Raw genomic sequence first — 20634 nt, 5'->3', positions numbered from 1 at the left:
TACGTTCTCCCCGTGACCTGCGTGAGTTTTCTCCGAGGTCTTCGGTTTACTCCCACACTCCAAAGACGTACAGGTTTGTACGTTAATTGGTTTGGTAGAAATGCAAAATTGTCCCTAGTGTAGGGTAGTGATAATGTGCGGGGATCGCTGGTCGGTACGGACTCCATGGGCCGAAGAGCCTGTTTCTGTGCTGTATCTCTAAACTGTCCAAAGCCACTGACAGAGATCCAATTATTTTCGTGGACAGCAAGAGAGATTAGACTTTAGAGATACAGCATGGAAACAGGACCTTCGGACTACTGTCTATGGATGCTGCCTGTACAGAGTTTGTACGTTCTCCCTGTGTTTGCATGGGTTTTCTCTGGTTTTCTCCCACACTCCAAAGACGTACAGTTTTTAGGTTAATTGGCTTCGGTAAAATTGGCCCTTGTGCGTAGGATAGTGTTAATGTACGGGGTGATCGCTGGTGGGTGTGGACTCGATGGGCCGAAGGGCATGTTTCTGCACTGTTCCTCGTAAGTAAAGCAAAGGGTGGTGGGTGCATGGAACAAGCTGCCAGAGGAGCTAGTTGAGGCTGGGACTATCCCATCGTTTAAGAAATGGATAGGACAGGTTTGGTGGGATATGGACCAAGTGCAGGCAAGTGGGACTAGTGTAGCTGGGACATTGTGTGGGCAAGTTGGGCCGAAGGGCCTGGGTCCACACTGTATCACTCGATGACTCGATGACAAACTGTATTCCGCTGTAAATTCCTAAAAAGCACCATTACCAATAATTTGTGGAAACCAAGTTATTGACCTAGTGGGACTTGACATAACACTGGACCAACCTCATTCCCCTCGAGAACATTTAGTTTAGTTTAGAAATACCGCACGGAAACAGGCCCTTCGGCCCATCGAGTTCCTGCACAATAACACTACCTGCACGCACTAGGGACAATTTGCAACAATACCCCACCAATTAACCTACAAACCAATTAGCCTACAAACCATGCCACCCTGTCTGAGGACAAAGACAAAGCCAAGCACTAACCGGGAGTTGCATCAGCTTCTTGTAGTAACGTTCCACTCGACCAAAGACCTCCTGACAGTAGCGCCGCAGTTCCTCCAGCTCCTCTTCGATGACCATGGCGTCCATGGGTTCGCTCTTCTCAATCAGCTGCTCCCCTTGATGGAAGAGGGACTCAATTTTGGACTTGTACAGCGCGATTTCCTGCTGGAAGGCCTGGGGGATGGAAAGAGATCAGTGGCCACCTGGAGCGATGGGGCCGCCAGAGCAAAGGCAGAGAGACAGCTTGAAGAACAACTAATACATGTTGGATCACTTCCCGCAGTGAGACAAACCTGAATTTCTGAGCTGATTTCCATGAATCTGTGGTGGTGAAGCTGTGGAATTCATTGCCACAGAAGGCTGTGGAGGCCAAGTCAACGGATATTTTTAAGGCAGAGATAGATAGATTCTTGATTAGTACGGGTGTCACGGGTTATGGGGAGAAGGCAGGAGAATGGGGTTAGGAGGAAGAGATAGATCAGCCATGATTGAATGGCGGAGTAGACTTGATGGGCCGAGTGGCCTAATTCTGCTCCTACCACTTATTAACTTATGAATACCCTGCCCTGTTCTAGCATGCCCTGCCTTTTTAACTATGTGACCTTCCCTGCACAGCATTGCCTCCATGCACATTCAATCTCCCTCCATTTCTCCGCTCTGAAAAACTTTGCTCAATGTTGACCTTAACCCTACCTGCATTGGAGGCATTCGAGGTTTGAAACACTTCACTTTCTTGGTAGACTGATGATGTCAAACTTGATTTACAATCTACTCTGGGTATTTATTATCTCTGCACGTTTCTACCCTGCTATATATTTTCTATTTGATCTAGCATTTAATTATCTATTTGGTTTGGCATTGAATTTACTCTCTTGCCGACACCTTGTATTAAATTAACCTATTAAGCTAACAGCACTGGTTCGAGCCACAGTCACAGAACTGATGGAGGAGACCAATTCACTGGCCTCTGTAGAAAGAGCATGTAGATCCAGCAACTTAACATGAAGACAGGGATGAAGTTAATGGAAAAGTGATTTAGGTGGCATGTTAAACTGTTTATCACACAGCGAGTTGTGAATCTGTGGAATTCTCTGCCTCAGATGGCAGCGGAGGCCAATTCTCTGGATGCTTTCAAGAGAGAGTTAAATAGATCTCTTAAAGATGGCAGAGTCAGGAGATATAGGGAGAAGGCAGGAACGGGGTACTGATCGTGCTTGATCAGCCATGATTACTGTGAATGGCAGTGCTGGCTCGAAGGGCCCAATTGGCCTACTCCTGCACCTATTGTCGATTGGGTGTCTATTCACTACCACCTGGGTAAAAATAGCAGCCTCCATAAGAACTCCCAGATATTTGACCTACCTTCAGCTGCTTGATCTTGGCTTGTACATCACATTCGGAGAAATGTTCGATGTTTGTCAGCTGTAGGTCCATCTCTGTCAGCCAGACCAATATGCCCTCCCGCGTCGTTTCAAACTCCTCACGCTGACCAATAAAGTACTGTTTCAAGACAAGAGAAAGCCGCTGTAAGTTAATCTGGCTTCGCGCAAAGTTCACTTTTAAACTACAGAGTCTTTACCCCCCCCCCTTGTAAACCAGACCCATCGAACTCTGTGCCACACCAATCAGAAGACTACGAGACTTTGCATTATCATTATCATCCTTTATGTTCTTCTTGCAAAGCAACAGCTGTACAGTGCAAAATGAGAAGACGTTTCCCAGGGAATACCGGAGCATCGCACATAAAAACTTAAACATTTCACGCATAAAATAAAAACAAAAAAAACAACAACAAAAATCAGTTCCTGATAAAACAGTACGAATAGTTAAAAAAAAAAAAAAATTCCGCCCTCAAAGTGCGCTGATTTTACTCACCCCTACCACCTTTCATGTTGTTGCTAAACAAAAATACCCAAGTGTGGAAAAGTATAGGGGGGGGGGTGGGAGGGTGGCATAGTGGCACAGAGGTAAAGTCGCTGCCTTACAATGCCAGAGACCCGGGTTCAATCCTAACTATGGCCCCTCTCTGTACGGAGTTTGCACATTCTCCCAATGACCCCAGTACCAGAAAATGTCCAAAAATCTCACTTTCCTCCTTTAAAATGCTGCTTCAAAAGTTTATTGAAGTGCCTCTGACCAGGTTTTTTTCGTCACCTCGTCCTCGTTCCTTGTTTATCTCAATCCTAAATCTACAGAAGACGGTCCCGCAAAAGGTCATCGAGAGGTTTTTATGGTGCTGAAGACATTAAGGATCCTGGCAAGCCAAACGGCAGCAGGATCCTGACGAGCCGCGGACATACCCGACAGCAGGCCAGTCTCGCCCGCCGTGGAAGCGGGAGCCCACCTGGAGAGACCAGGGGGGGCCGCGTGGCCAGGTGCAGAAAGACCTGGAGGGCCGCGGCCTGTAGGGAGGAGAAGCCGCCGAGTCCAGCCTCCGCTCGTCCCCTGAAGACCGGAGAACTGAAGAGGAGGGAGCCGGCAGCGACGGTCGGGAGGAGCAAGGCCGGTTGGAACGTGAACCAGGCATGTACCTTCCCCACCATTAAAGTTGACTGCAGGAGGTGCCCACAAGGCACAATGGTGTACAGGGTGAGGAGAGGGATGGTGGTTCATTGAACAATCCAGATGAAGGTCATGGCTGGAGGCCCTGGATCGGGCGTTGCTCCATAAGACCTAACAAGCCCACCGGACTTTGGAACTGGTGCCAAATCTGACTTCTTCAAAAATAATTTCACTGTGTTTTGCACAGATGACAATAAAACACCATTGAGGTGTTGCTCCACCCAATGCATTTAGGCACCGATGTGGAGATGTGGACTGAATCTTGAGCGGAGAATCTCTCATGGTTTTGCAGCAGTGAAGCCTTACTTTTAATCGCCTGAGGATGGCGGTGACCCTGCGCTGCAGGTTGTCCCATCGCTGGTTGCCCTCGTGCACCATCTGTTTGAGCCTGCTGCCGGAGTCGGTACGGTTTTCACGGGCCAGGCGGCGATACTGCTTGTTGATCAGCTCCAGCTGGGTCAGGCTCTCATGCACCTGCCGCTGGAAAGCCTGAGCACAGAAGGAGAGCAGGCACAATGTCCCGATTACTCTTCACAACAATTGCAAACACTGGCAAACAGAATACAAAATCACAAGAGGAATAGATCAGGTAGATGCAGAGTCTTTTACCCAGAGTAGGGGAATCGAGGACCAGGGGACAAAGGTTCAAGGTGAAGAGGAAAAGATTTAATAGGAATCCGAGGGTAACTTTTTCCACACAGAGGGTGTATGGAACAAGAGGAGGTAGTTGAGGCTGGGACTATCCCATCTTTTAAGAAACAGTTGGACAGGTACATGGATAGGACAGGTTTGGAGGGTTATGGACCAAGCGCAGACAAGTGGGACTAGGGTCACTGGTCCATGAAATGTAGCTGATCTTGTTAACTATAGGATCACCTGTTTAACAAGACATTGGAGCAGATATAGGCCATTCAGCCCAGAATCTACTCAACCACTTCAAGCTGGAATGGGTACAGAGAAGACTTACGAGGATGTTGCCAGGACTCGAGGATCTGAGCTATAGGGAGAGGCTGGGTCTCTATTCCTTGGAGTGCATGAGGATGAGGGGTGATCTTATAGAGGTGCATAAAATCATGAGAGGAATAGATCAGGTAGACTCACAGAGTCTCTTGCCCAGATTAGGGGAATCGAGGACCAGAGGACATAGGTTTAAGGTGAAGGGGAAAAATTGTAATAGGAATCTGAAGGGTAACTTTTTCCACACAAAGGGTGGTGGGTGTATGGAACGAGCTGCCAGAGGAGGTAGTTGAGGCTGGGATTATTGCAACGTTTAAGAAACATTTAGACGGGTACCTGGATTGGACAGGTTTGGAGGGATATGGGCCAACCACAGGTGGGTGGGACGAGTGTAGCTGGGACATATCGGCCGGTGTGGGCAAGTTGGGCTGAAGGGCCTGATTCCACACTGTATGACTCTATGACTGAACTATTTTTCCCTCTCAACTCCATTCTCCTGCCTTGTCCCCGTCAACTAAACTGATGCGTAGAATGTGGATGAGAAAGTGAGATGACATGGAACTGGAGTGAACGGGTGATCGATGGTTAGCGTGGGTCGGTGTGCCAAAGGGTCTGTTTCCCTGCTGTCCCTCTAAACTAAACTAGAGGAATCGTTGTAACTTATGAAGTAGCCTGGCTGATAAATGCCCAGAATATCTTACGTTTTTGCTGCATCTAAGGATTTAAAATGGTGTATTTTAAAATGGTCATACTTTCAGGTTATTAATCAACTAGGCCTAAATTAATAAACTAGCACCGTGATTCCCTGAACCTGATTATTTCAAAGGTTTCTTTTTTGAAAAGCCGTGTAATTTTGGCTGCAAATATGCACACTCCAGTCTTTATTGAGAGTTCCATGTAATAATCTGTTAATCGAAATTACTTCCTGTCCTGCAGCATTCTTTCATCTGTCTGGCTGCTTGATGCTATCACCAATGCAAGGAGCCAGGAATCTTCGACACCCCCCCCCCCCACAAACTAATTACTCACAGAAGAATTCAGTAGACTTTTGTGGGGAGCTTTCTTCAAGCCTGGCAGGAAATTGTCGGGGAGGCAGCATGGGGGCGCAGCGGTAGAGTTGCTGCCTCACAGCAAAACAGTGAAATTATTTTTTAACGGGATCGATGCTGACTACGGGTGCTGTCTGTATGGAGTTTGTACGTTCTCCCTGTGACTGTGTGGGTTTTCTCCGGGTGCTCCGGTTTCCTACCAGGCTCCAAAAACGTGCAGGTTTGTAGGATAATTGGCTTTTGTAAATTGCCCCGAGGTGTCGGATAGAACTAGTGGACGGGTGATCGCTGGTCCGTGGACTGAAGGGCCTGTTTGAACGCTGTCTCTCTAAACTAAATCTCAAGTAGTACATTATAGTGGGGTTTTTTTTAAATACAATGTACAGGTTTGTAGCTTAATGGACCGGTAAAAATTGTAAAATTGTCCATAGGATAGCGCTACTGTACGGGATGATCGCTGGTCAGCACGGGTCGCTGGCCCGTTTCCACACTGTATATCGAAAGTCGAAAGTGAAGTAAAGTCTAAAGAAATGCCATGAGTGCAACTTCAGGATCAATGTGAATGATCAAGCTGAGATGCCCCGTCTAATCCTAGTTAAAAGTCAACAATGCAGCTACAATAACGTGCTTCTGCATAAACGATTCAAACAGCCAGGAGGGGCAGAGGTAAGGGGTTCTCTAGGCTGCTGGAGGAGTCTCTTTGCTACAGCACCTCAAATTTCTTGAGTTCCTCTTTGGCCACCGTGTAGAGAACCGCGGAGGAGTTGGGCATGGCCGCGGTACGCTCAGACGTTTCCAGCCAGTCCTCGAAGCGGGTATAGTCATCCAGGAACTTCTGCCACAACCTCCAGGTCTCCTCAATCCTGAAAGAGAAGAAAAGGTTGCAATGCTTGGTCATGCTCATTCAACCTGGGGTAGGAGGAATTCTTTTTTAAATCTTCAGAGTTTGAGTTTAGTTTATTGTCACGTGTACTGAGGTACAGTGAAAAGCTTTTGTTGCATGTTAACTGGATTACAATGGAGCCATCTAGTGTGCTGACACACGATATAGGGAATAACGTGAATAATGATTAGTGCAAGATAGCGTCCAATATCAAAGGGTCTCCAATGAGGTAGATAGTGTTCGGGACCGCTCTCCAGTTGTTGTTAGGGTGGTGCAATTGCCTGTTAGGTGCTGGAAAATCTCAACACAAAACCCAGAAAATTCTGGAAATCCTCAGCATGTCAGGCAGTATCTGCAGGAAGAGAGACAGGTCTATCGTTTGGGGTTGAATTTCTGACCAGGGCTTAGGTTTAAGGCAAGAGGGGAGAGATTTAAAGGAAATCCAAGAGGTTTTCCCTCCCAGAGGATGCTGGGTGCATGGGATGAGCTGTCAGGGAAAGTGGCAGAGATGGTTTCAATTACAAAATTTAAAAAGCATTTGGACAGATATATGGACAGGAAACGTTTTAGAGGAACATGGGCTAAATGGGATTACTCAGGAAGGCGCCATGGTTAGCATGGACGAGTTGGGCTGAAGGGTCTGTTTCAGCGCCGTACGATTCCATGACCTTCTCTTCCCACAGATGTAACATTAGCTGCTGAATGTGTCCAGGAGTTTCTGATTTTATTATGACATGAGAAAGCTCATGTTTAGTAAGAATACTAGAAATCTGCTGGCTAAATGAACTGGCTGCTAGGAACGCTATGAAGTTAAGGCGGCCTCATAGCGCCAGAAGTAAGAGTTGCTGCCTCACAGCGCCAGAAGCCCGGGTTTGATCCTGACCACGGTACCGTCTGTACAGAGTTTGTATGTTCTCCCTGTGACTGGCGAAGTAGGCAGCAACTCTACCGCTGCGCCACCGCGGGCTGTGCCTCTCTCGTTCAAATCAGGGCAGCAGGCAAGGGGCCTCACTTGAGTCTCCTTTCCATGGACATGGCACAGATGTTCCTCCAGCGGCGGTCCAGGTTGCGGGTGGCCTGCTGAATCGAGTCGCACTCCGTCTCCGTGGAGCAGGCATCGCAGTCGTGCAGCAGGACCTCGCACAGGTTGAGCACCGACGCCACACCCGTGCTGTGCTTCTCAATGTCTCGCTGCAGCTCCTGCAAGTACAGGCACCATCGTTAAATGAATATACAGACCATGGACACCACCACACAACTTGTGAATCTATTCTATCCATGTACCACTCACACATATACATATATACACACACACACACACACACACACATATATACACACATATATATATATATATATATATATATATATATATGAGAGTGTGTGTGTGTATATATGTATGTAGAAAGGAATTGCAGATGCCGATTTAAACTGGATAGACACAAAATGTTGGAGTAACTCAGCGGGTCAGGAAGCATCTCTGGAGAGAAGTAATAGGTGACATTTCGGGTCGAGACCCTTTTCAGATATGTATGTATGTATGTGTGTATATGTATATGTATATATATATATATATGTGTGTGTGTGTGTGTGTGTGTGCGCGTGTGTACATGTGTAGGTGTGTATATGTGTGTGTATAATATGTGTATGTGTATATATATGTGTATATATATATATATATATATATATATATATGTGTGTATATATATATATATATATGTTACCTCCACTGAACTTTTTTTCTTGTTTATTATATTGTTTATAGTGTACTATGTTTACATATTCTGTTGTGCTGCTGCAAGTAAGAATTTCATTGTTCCATCTGGGTCAATAGTCAATAAAACATTCTTGACTATCTGTTTAAATGTATTTTAAAATGATGGCTTTGTACCCACTTCTACAGAGTCCTCTGGCAGCTCATTCTCTGTATCTCTGTATGTGAAAAACAAATCCCCTCGGGTCTCTTAAACCTTTCCGGTCCCACAAATCTAAGCCCTCAAATTCCGGATTCCTCTACCCTGAGAATAACACAGTGATTATTCACCTTATCTACACCACTTAGGAGTTTGTATACCTCTATAAGGTCAGTTCTCACCAATCTACACCCCAGGAAGACAGGTCCCAGCTTATCCACCCTCTCCTTGTAACTCAAGCCCTCAACGCCTGATAAAAAAAATCTTGACCTGAAATATAATCTCTGTTTCCCTTCCCACAGATGCCGAATGATCTGCTGAGTGTTTCCAGCATGTTCTGATTTGAGAGACACGGGGAACTACACCAGGAATCTTGAGCAAAGTACAATGTGCTGGGGGAACTCCACAAGTCAGTCAGCATCAGTGGATGGAATGGATAGGTAACGTTTTGTGTCCAGACCTTCCTTCAGAATGAATTCCTCCTGCATCTTGTGTTCTGATTTTATTTGGATATCTATACTTTTGAATTTAGCAAAATGAGAGGGGATCTCACTGAAACACAAGGGGCGGCACTGTGGAGCAGCGGTAGAGTTGCTGCCTTGCAGCACCAGAGACCCGGGTTCGATCCTGACTACGGGTGCTGTCCATTTACCTGTTGCTCTGTGAGCTTCTGTTGTATTTCATGAGAATCACAAGACTCGTAGACTATTGGCCTCGACAGCTCGGTTTCGATCTGGGCAAGCCACGACCGCAAGCTGCTCATGTTCTTATCCAGCTGTTGCACGGCAACCAGCGTTTCCTTCAGCTTCTTCACTCTGAAACAGAAAAACAGCGGGGTGAATGTTCATCCCAATCAAACTGGGCTCAACCCTCAGCGGCTTCACACAGCAGCTGCCTCACAGTGTCAGAGACCCAGGTTCGATCCTGGCCTCGGTTGCTGTCTGTACGGAGTTTGCACATTCTCCCCGTGACCGCATCGGTTTCCTTCGGGTGCGCCGTTTCATCCTGCATCCCTAAGACGTGCAGGTTTATAGGTTAATTGGCTTCTGTAAATTGTCGCTAGTGTCTAGGATAGAACTATTGCAAGGGTGATTGTTGGTCAGCGCAGACTCAGTGAACCAAAGGGCCCGTTCCCACGCTGTATCTCCAAACTAAGTAAGGATGATGTGATCCTGGATGTTGCGTGCCTCTCTAAAGTAGGTGAATTATTGGCCTGCAGTCAACTTGTGTTTCTTGGAATTTAAGGCTGAAACAATTTGGGATGATCTGATTCAGGTGGTTAGAATTAATTAAAGATTCAACAGGCAAGATTGAGAAATGATTCCTCAACGTTCAGAGGTACAATCTTGAACTTGGGCTCTTTCAGGGGAGTAATGAATAACAGATCATAGGTTTAAGGTGAAGGGAGAAAGATTTAATAGGAACATGAGGGGGAACTTTTTATTTTACACAAAGGGTGGTGGGTGTTTGGAACTAACAGCCAGAGGAGGTAGTTGTGGCAGGCACTATCGCAATGCTTAAAAAACATTTGAACAGATACATGCGTAGGATAGGCTTAGAAGGACAGGGGCCAATATCAGGCAGCTGGGACTAGTGTAGTTGGGGCATGTTGGCTGGCGTGGGCAAATTGGGCAGAATGGTTTGTTTCCACACTGTATGATGCTCTGACTAAAAATCTAAAAATCTTTCTCCCACTAAACTGGGAAGATGGAGTTAACATTTAGCAGATCGATAGGGTTTAGGTAGATGGATATACCAAGGGCTACAGGAATGAATTTTTGGTCCGGAACCTCAAAGAGGTTAGGGTGGCACACTGGCAGTTACATTACAACAGCACCAGAGACCCAGGTTCAGTCCTGACCATGAGTGCTGTCTGTGTGGAGTTTGCACGTTCTCCCTGTGACCATGTGAGTTTCCTCGTGATGCTCCAGTAACCCCCCCCCCACACTCCAAGGACGTGCAGGTCTGTAGGTTAGTTGGCCCCCGTGTCCAGGATAGAACTAGTGTATAGGTGAGCGTTGGTCAGTTTGGACTCAGTGGGCCGAAGGGCCTGTTTCCATGCAGTATCTCGAACCAAAAATCATTATTTTGTTTTCCGGCCACCTGACGTGTATGTTTATCAACGGTGTGTACAGGCATCTTTTTGAGTACAAATAAAAGCACTGGGTTGTGGTATAAATAGATGTTGGTGGTCACCATTCTAGCAATGGGCTGCTTGAATGACAGAGCAGCTCGAGGAGATTGAATGACATCCCACCACACCCCACTTGCCAATGTGCGTGGCAGTCACAGTGCAGCCGGCAGTTTTCGATGTTGGTACATAACAAGAGCGCTTTCACTAGAAATACAAGAGACTGTACTTGGAGGAATCGAGCAAAACACAAAGTGCTGGGCGGGTCAGGCAGCATCTGTGGAGGGTAATGGACTGGCGATGTTTCAGGTCAGGGTCCTTCTGCGGGGTCTGATGGAACGGCCTGCCCTTCCTTTACTTTAGATTTCAAAGAGACAGCGTGGAAACAGGCCCTTCGGCCCACCGCGTCTGCGCCGACCAATGATCCCCGTACACTAGAAATATCCTTTCCCTCCCCAGATGCTGCCTGACCAGCTGAGGTCCTCCAGCGCATTCTATGGTACTTCTCAACTGGTTAGCAATTAACGTCAGGGTTTCCTCTCACCTAGAGTGTAAACATATCTGAGAAAGGAGAGCAGCACGCCACAGAAAAATGTGGTGCACTGGGTAGGTGAGACTCCACTTTAAGGATAGGGGGTTGAGAAGATAATTCTCCAATTAGCACAAGAGAATTATCACAATGCGGTGCTGGAAGTCCAAATTGGAAATCCAATCAAAAGTCAAGAGAGTCAAGAGTTTTTTCATTTAAATTTAGCTTAGTTCAGAGAAACAGTGAGGAAACAGTCCCTTCAGCCCACGCCGACCAGCGATCCCCATACACTAACTCTATCCTACACACTAGGGATAATTTACAATTAAACCAAGCCAATGAACCTACATACCTGTATGTCTCTGGAGTGTGCAAGGAAACCTGAGCACCCGGAGAAAACCCAGGCTGTCACGGGGCGAACATACAAGCTCCGTACAGACAGCACCCGTAGTCAGGATCGAACCCTGGCGCTGTAAGGCAGCAACTCTACCGCTGAGCTACCGTGCTGCCCCACACATGAAAAGCGCACGTTTTATTGCCATAGCAATTGTCACTGTTCAGAACAATGAAATTCCTACAGCAGCAGCACAATTCAAGTCAAGTCATGTTTATTTGTCACATACACATACGAGTGAAATGAAAGTGGCACAGGTTTGTAAACACACTGAATTACATCACCAAGCATCGCTTTGCACGACACAGGGAAATAAGGCCACTGGGTTATGGTGCATTGCCAAATACTCCTGTTGAGAATGACTGCCAACATGAAAGACCGTTTTGGGTCTCATTAAACAGGGCCCAAGTTCAGCTAAGGACAAGATCAGAACTAAGCTGTGACAGTGAGCTCAAATGGCCACCTAACTCGAAGGGTTCGGTTTCATCCTTGTTGGACGGAAGGAGTCAGATAACGCAAGCCGCTGGAAGTGCTGAGGCCTCCCTGTCCAATCACCAGCTCATACTTCACACTTTGTCTGAAACTGGTTTCGCAAGGTGCGGAATTTCTTTATTTTTGCATACAATGCAGATTTTTTTTAATCAACATCCTTTGTAAATTCAAGGTGGAGCCGGAAGAGACATGACAAATGAAGTCACAAATTATCGGCACAAAGCATGGCCGCTTACATTGAGTGGATGGGTGCAGGTTCATAAGTTCATGTTCTATAAACAGAATGAGGCCATTCGGTCCATCAAGTCTACTCCGCCACTCAATCATGGCCGATAGCACAAACACTTCACCTTTCCCAGGAAAGTCCAAACATTATTATGAAGGATATAAAAATTATTCAAACGCTCTCAGTAGTGTGAAATTGCTCGTGCCTTAACATAGGTGAGCAGTGTAAAGGGCGCGTCACGATGCTTGCGTCGTGACACGTACATGATGCGCACATGGCGTGTATTACGAGCGCACGGCATGCATTACGCACGCATGGTGACATTGGCAGTGATGCACGGTCGCGCACGGCGCACCAAGCTTTTGGGGTTCACAAAATCTTCGCTACCACCTGCGTAATGCGCAAATGACGCCCAAGTGGGACAGGCCCTTAAGACTTGAACAAGCAGTGCTGTTCAGACCGTCTAAGGAGGGAAAGGAGAGGCTATACGGAGGAAAGGAAATAAAGGAGAGAGGAAGGGGGGGAAGGAAATAAGGCAGGGAGGGCAGAGGGAAGGAGAGGAAGGTGGCACAATGGCAAAGCTGCTGCCACACAGCACCAGAGACCCAGGTTGGATCCTGCCCTCGAGTGCTGTCTGTGTGGAGTTTGCATGTTCTCCTTGTGCTCATATGGCTTTCCTCCAGGTACTCCGGTTTCATCCCACATGGCAAAGACTTGCAAGTTTGTAGGTTAATTGGCCTTATTTTATTTGTACATTTCATTGCTTGCCAAGCAAGAAGGTTAAAGGTTTGAGTCTAACTCCAGAGCCGTGTGCACAAAATCTAGCTGACACTTCTGCGTAGGAGGTGTTGTCTTGTGAACGAGATGTTGAACCAAGGTGTTGTTGAGCAAATGTAAACAAATAACAAGACACTATTTCAAACAGCAAGGCGGCCGGGCTAACACGAGTCTTCAATCACCATCACTAATACAGCCTGCTTATGATATCTTGTCTACATTTCTATGAAGACAGCACTACATGTCTAAATGTAATAGGAAGGAACTGCAGATGTTTGTTTAGGTCCAAGAAAAACAAAGTGCTGGAGTAACTCATCGGGTCAGGCAGCATCTTTGGAGGAAAAGGATAGTCTGAAGGAGGGCTCCATCCCAAAATGTTACCTACCCCATTTCTCCATAGATGCTGCCTGACCGGCTGAGTTACTCTGGCCCATTGTGTTTATCTACTACATATCTAAATATCTCTGTGGCTGCAATATTTGTGAAGATGCAAAAGTCACCGTAGAAATGCAAATTTCGTTCATTTCTAAGTTGGTTGGTGTGACTTGGGCTGAGCCAGAACCTAGTCTAAATAAAACCAAGCATCTTTCTTCCTACTGCCTCGTCTACTCTTGGATTCTTAGGGTCTTAGTTATTGTATTCAAATCTGCCAGGCGATCAGAATGAAGATAGAAACCACGAGGGAAACTGGAAGAAAGAGTGAGCTGGTAGATAGCATAAATGAAGGAGATGTTGTGAACAGTGATAGTAACCAGCAGACTGGGAAAAATGTTCAATTAAACAGAGGCCAGCAGGACGGGATGGAGAGGCAGGAGTTGGAGACAAGAGTTTAGATTTGCAACTAGATTGCCAGATGAAACCGTGGTGACTTCAGTGAGATTTGTAGAGCCCTTGCTTGCTTGTCGCCTAGTTCATATGGTATAGGAGCAGTATTAAGCCATTTGGCCCGTCGCCTACTATGCTATTCAATCATGGCTGACCTATCTTTGCCTCTCAACCCCATTCTCCTGCCTTCTCCCCATGACTGACACCCGTACTAATCACCCGTACCAGTGTCTGATTTTGTTTTAATCATCTGTCGTTTATTAATGTGCTCAATAAACATATAAGATTATTAAGGGTTTGGACACGCTAGAGGCAGGAAAAATGTTCCCAATGTTGGGGGAGTCCAGAACCAGGGGCCACAGTTTAAGAATAAGGGGTAAGCCATTTAGAATGGAGACGAGGAAACACTTTTTCACACAGAGAGTTGTGAGTTTGTGGAATTCTCTGCCTCAGAGCGCGGTGGAGGTCGGTTCTCTGGATACTTTCAAGAGAGAGCTAGATAGGGGTCTTAAAGATAGCAGAGTCAGGGGATATGGGGAGAAGGCAGGAACGAGGTACCAATTGGGGATGATCAGCCATTGAATGGCGGTGCTGGCTCGAAGGGCCAAATGGCCTACTCCTGCACCTATTGTCTATTGTCAATGCCTTCTTCTTCTTGCGAATAAAACATAAACCAAAGGAATAGTTAGATCTCCAGCCAGGTTTAACAGCCAGGTTATTGTCTCTGCGTCAATAATTGTCAATGCCAACAACCAGCAACTTAAATGGGTCCAAACAAACTTCAGCAACATCTTGCATTTGTCGAAATCCACCTTTATAGCGAACAAAAAAGATTCTGACTCAAAAGGTCGGCATGGGCAAGTTGGGCCGAAGGGCCTTTTGTTCACGCTGCACCACACTATGTATGACTCACTCTCAAAAATATCGTCACAAAGTGCGTGAATGATGCACGCACTCAAAGCGGTAGTGTGCAAGATTCACATAACTTGCAGCAAGGAAAATGTGTTGTGTGAATGGCAATCTCCTCAAGGCAGAGCTGATGTACGCCACCCTTTCAAGCAAGTTTCGCACAACAACAGCTTGCCCTTGACCTTCCACAAGGTTCATGAATTTAACAGCATTTATGCATTAATTGCCTGGTGGTGGAAACCCCACAGCAAGTTAATCAGGCAATGAACGGTTTAACAAGTTTATGCTTTATATACGTGTCCATCAACTCCAATTAACAAGGTCATGATTTATGTACCCGCCAATCAACTCCATCGCAGAAATAATTAAACGTTGGAATAATTGTTCTTTCTGGTTGGAGGTTTTAATTTTCTATCTACCCACCCCTCCCCCACCAATCTCTACTGATCTCTCAGCAACTTCTCATTAACTTTTCCTTCATCTCAATTGGCACCCAAGTTCACCCACTATAATCCTTAGCCGTTTCATTACTCAATCCTCAAATTAAGTTGATAAGGAGACGTGCTTTAGACTTTAGAGATGCAGTGCAGAAACTGAGACCATCAAACACCCCGTACACTAGTACTATCCTCCACACTAGGGACAAGTTACAAAAGCCAATTAACCTACAAACCTGTACGAATTAGGAGTGTGGGAGGAAAGCAGAGCACCCGGAGAGGACCCACATGGTCACAGGAACAATGAACAAACTCCGTACACACAGCACCCATAGTCAGGATCGAACCCGGGTCTCTAGTGCTGTAAGGCAGTAACTCTACCACTGCGCCCCAACTGGCAACTATCCAGTCTTTCACCAGGGTCCCAGATACTCTCTGAAGAAGGGTTTTGGCCCGAAACGTTGCCTATTTCCTTTGCTCCATAGATGCTGCTGCTGTACCCACTGAGTTTCTCCATCACTTTTGTCTACCTCCCAGATACTCTCGCTGCTTTGAGTTGTGGGGTACAGTGAAAGGTCCAACTCGAAAGGCGAGGGCTGGAAGATGCCCACGTTCAAGCAACATCTGGAACATTGTATCATAAGATCATAAGTGATGGGAGTAAAATCTAGCCATTCGGCCCATCGTCTATTCCACCATTCAATCATGGCTGATCTATCGCCCTCTCCTAACACCATTCTCCTGCTTTCTCCCCATAACCTCTGACACCCGTACTAATCAAGAATCTATATATAGTTGCCTTAAATATATCCACTGACTTGGCCTCCACAGCCTTACGAGGCAAATAATTCCATATATTTACCACCCTTTGATTAAAGAAATTCTTCCTCATCTCCTTCCAAAAACAACATTTTAATTCTGAGGCTATGACCTTTAGTCCTAGACTCACACTAGTGGAAACATCCTCCCCACATCCACTATCCAAGCCTTTCGCTATTATGTACATTTCAATGAGGTCCCCCCCTCATTCATCTACTCTATACTCCAGCAAGTACAGGCCCAGTGCCGTCAAACGCGCATCATATGTTAACCTACTCATTCCTGGGATCAATCTTGTATCATTCAAGTGAGAAGTGAAAAAGTCACACCACTTAATCAATATGTTGTGGAGGCACAAAGAACTGCAGATGCTGATTTACAAAAACAAAAAAAGCATGCAAGGTGCTCGAGTAAAGCAGTGGGTCAGGCAGTGTCTCTGGAAGACATGGATAGGCATTTTGGGGTCAGCTTACTTATAGTGGGGGGTGGGGGTGGAGAAAACTGGAAAAGAGGTGGGGGCAGGACAAAGCCTGGCAAGTGATACAGGTGGTCACAGGTGTGGGAGGTATTTTAGTGAGATTTTCAGATACTAATGGAATTGAAGGGACATGAGGTTAATAAATTGGCGTATGAATAAGATCACTGATGAACTAAAGGAAGGATGAAGTGGCTTGCTCAGAAGTTAATAAGTGCTAGGAGAACAATTAGGCCATTCGGCCCATCAAGTCTACTGTGCCGTTCAATCATGGCTGATCTTAGATAGTGTAGTCTATTGTCATGTGTACCGAGGTACAGTGAAAAGCTTTTGTTGCGTGCTAACTAGTCAGCAGAAAGACATGACATGATTACCACCGAGTCATTTAGTGTATAGAGACATTAGTGCTAGGTAGAGCCTGTAAAGTCCGATCTATCTTTCCCTCTCGACCCCATTCTCCTGCCATCAGCCGATAACCCCGGACACCCGTGCTAATATCCATTGGCTGGGCCTCCATCGCCATCTGTGGCAATGAATTCCACAGATTCACCACCCTCATTTCCAGACTGGGGGAACAACACCTCATATTCCGCGTGGTTAGCTTGCAACCCAATGGTATGAACATTGTATTCTCCTACTCATAGAACATGGAACCGTAACGCACAACAACAGGCCCTTCAGCCCATAATGTCTGTGCCAAACGTAAGGCCAAGGTAAATTAATCTCATTTGCGTGCGCACGATCCCTATTTACCCTGTCACCCCACCAGCCTTTGCATCCAACACATCATCCTCCTCCGACATTTCTGTCACCTCCAGCGTGACCCCACCACCAGTCACACCTTCCCACCCCCACCCTTTTCCTGCCTTCCACAGAGACCGTTTTCTCTGCAACTCCTTTGTTCATTCATATCTTCCCACCCAAACCATCTCTTACTTTCCCCTGCCCTACAGGAGATGTAACACCTGTCCCTACACCCCCCTCTCCCTCACCTCCACCCAGGGACCCCAGCAGTCCTCCCAGGTGTGAGAGAGGATCACATGCACCTCCTCTAGCCTCATATATCCCCCCCCCCCCCCCCCCCAAACCACAATCAGTCTGACCTCGCACGTCACCTATCCATGTATTCCAGAGAAGCAGCCAAATTTCTCCTGCATTTAGTGGGGTTTTTTTTTTTACAAACCAGCATCTGCAGTTCCTTGTTTCTACATTTTACTGCTCCATTGCAAAATCTCCACAAGGCAGTCACACTTTGTAGATGTTCTCCTCCTCTCTCCCACAGCAGTTCTGCGAGACCCTCTCTCACTGCGCCCCCCCCCCCCCCCCCCCCCCTTCTGTTATTCCTGCAGCTTTCCTGCTCTCGAGAAGGGTCCCTACCCGAAACTTCACCTTCTCCAAAGATGCTGCCCGGCCCACCGAGTTTCTCCACCACTTTGTCTGGGGTTTTCTGGCCCGTGGCAACTTGCGATCATCCCGTACACTAGCACTTTCCCGCACAATTGGGACAATTTACAATTTTACCGAAGCCAATTAATCTCCAAACATGCCCATCTTTGGAGTGCGGGAGGCAACCGGAGCCTCCCCAGAGAAAACCCACGCAGCTCACAGGGAGAGTGTACAAACTCCGTACAGACAGCACCCAGAGTCAGAATCGAACCCGGGTCTCTGGCACTGTGACTCCTTCTTAAATTGAGTGCGAGCAATTCAGCTGGCAGGCTGTAACCTCAATTTGCTGGCCGTTTACTGCCCCTTTTGTGCTATCATCAGAGGTAGGAGTAGAGAGTGCAGCAAAGTTTTCCAACCCAGAAAAAGAACGATAAGACACAAAACGCTGGAGTAACTCGGCGGGACTGGCAGCATCTCTTGAGAGAGGAAATAGGTGACGATTCGGGTCGAGACCTTTCTTCAGACTGAGGGTCAGGGGAGAGTCAAGAGATATGGAAGGGTAAGGCGTGAAAACGACAGATCAAAGCAGACGATGTTAAGAAAATGTAGAATGGTTCATTGTTGGCCGAGGGGAAGGTGACAACGAGTGACGCAATAAGTAAAACTAATCAAGGACAGTGAAACTAGTCGGAGAACCAGGGCGGGGGAGGGTTGGCGAGAGAGGGAAAGCAAGGGTTACTTGAAGTTAGAGAGATCAGTTATCATACCGCTGGGTTGTAAGTTTCCCCATGCGAAATATGAGGAAACAGAAAGCATGAGGAACACAGAGCAGCAACAAAGTAGAGAAGGCAACAAGCTGGAGAGTGCAACAACTGCGAGGATAGACTAAAAAAACTGGAGTAAATCAGCGGGTCAGACTGCACCTCTGGGGAAAAGGAATAGGTGGCGTTTCGGGTCGAGACCCTTCTTCAAACTGAGAGTCAGTGGAGAGGGGCCAGGTACAGAGTTAGCCATGCAATGCATGCACTGGACCTGCATGCAACAGCAGACGGCATCTGAAAGAGAATGAGCAAAGACCTGCCTGGTAATGTCACAGTGACACTCGGGGAGCTTGGAGTCTGCGTCCCAACAATCAGCCATTGCTTGTAGCGGGGAAGCTGCGGCGCTGAGGAGCGAGGTAGCCTCCTGCAGAGAGAGGGGCTGAGGAACTAACTCCCGAGGCTGTGCACGCCGGCCCAGCTAAACACTCCCTCCCGGCAGGTGTCGTCTCAGCTGTCCCGGCAACTGGCAGGGCCGAGTAGCAAAGGGTCAGGTTTATAAATAAGGACTTACGCTCATCGGCATGTGTGGCTAAGATCCTGGGCCGTGGGGCCGGTGACAGACAGCAAGGATCGACCCTGCAGAGCAGGGAGCCAGCCGCTACCTCGGTCCCCCCACCCCCAGGCACAGGGCTCCAGCAGTGGCCCCCACTTGGCATGAGAGGGCTTGTCTACACAACGTCTGCAAGGCAGGGTGCACCGAGACTCCGGCTAAACCACCGGCAAGAAAACGCACTCAACTATTCCTGAGCTATGACGTCGCTCCACTGGGATATGTGGAGGCCAGCAAGGGAAAAAAATCACAAGCAGTAAGCATGCAGCTGTCTCTCTCTCTCTCATTCTCCTTCCTCCCCTCTCTCAATTCCCTCCAGACTCTCCACCCCATTCTTTCCCCCACCCCCCTCCTAATTTTCTCCCTGCCCACCCCCCCTCTCGCCCGCCCCATCCACTCTCCCCGTCCTTCCCCCATTCGCTCTCCCTCACCCCTCATTCTCTCCTTTTCTCCCTCCCCCGCTCTCCCCATTCATTCTCTCCCTCACCTCTCACACTCCTCTCCCCACTCACTCCCTCCCTCACTTTCTCCCTCTCCCCTCTCTCCCCCACTTTCCTCCCCCTCCTCTCCCCCCCACCCACCCCTCCCACACTCACTCCACCCCTCCCACGCTCTGCCCCCACTCTCCCAGCACTTCCCTCTAACACAGCATCACAACTGCCTGCTACAGAACACGGCCTTTCCCATTGCGCATTTCACACTCACAATCAGGTTCCTTCAGACAGTCTCTCTCTCTCTCTCTAGGCAATCTTATCCAACTGTGCAATTTCTCACAGCGTGTTCTGCCAATAACTGGGACGATGGCCAAGATCTCTCTCCTCCTATTCCCGCAACGACCAAATGCAATCTCAGCCAGAGTTAAACTTCAGGATCATTGAGGCCCTCTTTGCTGCGGGGTTCAGAGGTCTGATGGACCCAAGTAGCCGAGAATCTCCCTGCCCAGCTCGCAATAAAGTGAAAGAACTAAAGATAGACAGATATAAAATGCTGGAGTAACTCTGCAGGTCAGGCAGCATCTTTGGAGAAAATGGATGGGTGACGTATCGGGTTGGGACCTATCATATAATATAACAATTACAGCACGGAAACAGGCCATCTCGACCCTTCTAGTCCGTGCCGAACACATAATCTCCCCTAGTCCCATATACCTGCGCTCAGACCATAACCCTCCATTCCCTTCCCATCCATATAACTATCCAATTTATTTTTAAATGATAAAAACGAACCTGCCTCCACCACCTTCACTGGAAGCTCATTCCACACAGCTACCACTCTCTGAGTAAAGAAGTTCCCCCTCATGTTACCCCCTAAACTTCAGTCCCTTAATTCTCATGTCATGTCCCCTTGTTTGAATCTTCTCTACTCTCAGTGGGAAAAGCTTTTCCACGTCAACTCTGTCTATCCCTCTCATCATTTTAAAAACCTCAATCAAGTCCCCCCTTAACCTTC

The 20634-nt window shown here is 47.4% G+C and overlaps 1 protein-coding gene across 1 annotated transcript in view; it reads right to left on the bottom strand.

The window, feature by feature from the left end:
* The window catches only part of syne1b (spectrin repeat containing, nuclear envelope 1b), a 386581-nt gene that overhangs the window by 40546 nt on the left and 325401 nt on the right, over nucleotides 1-20634 (bottom strand). The window contains 6 exon segments of the mRNA XM_055638842.1: nucleotides 1033-1224; nucleotides 2413-2550; nucleotides 3919-4101; nucleotides 6331-6481; nucleotides 7514-7701; nucleotides 9067-9229. Coding sequence (XP_055494817.1) covers nucleotides 1033-1224; nucleotides 2413-2550; nucleotides 3919-4101; nucleotides 6331-6481; nucleotides 7514-7701; nucleotides 9067-9229 — 1015 coding nt within the window.

This window comes from Leucoraja erinacea, chromosome 8 (assembly GCF_028641065.1).
Source record: "Leucoraja erinacea ecotype New England chromosome 8, Leri_hhj_1, whole genome shotgun sequence".
NCBI lineage: Eukaryota > Metazoa > Chordata > Chondrichthyes > Rajiformes > Rajidae > Leucoraja > Leucoraja erinaceus.
The sequence above is the reverse complement of the archived record's forward strand: the minus strand, read 5'-3'. Positions and strand labels throughout refer to the sequence as shown.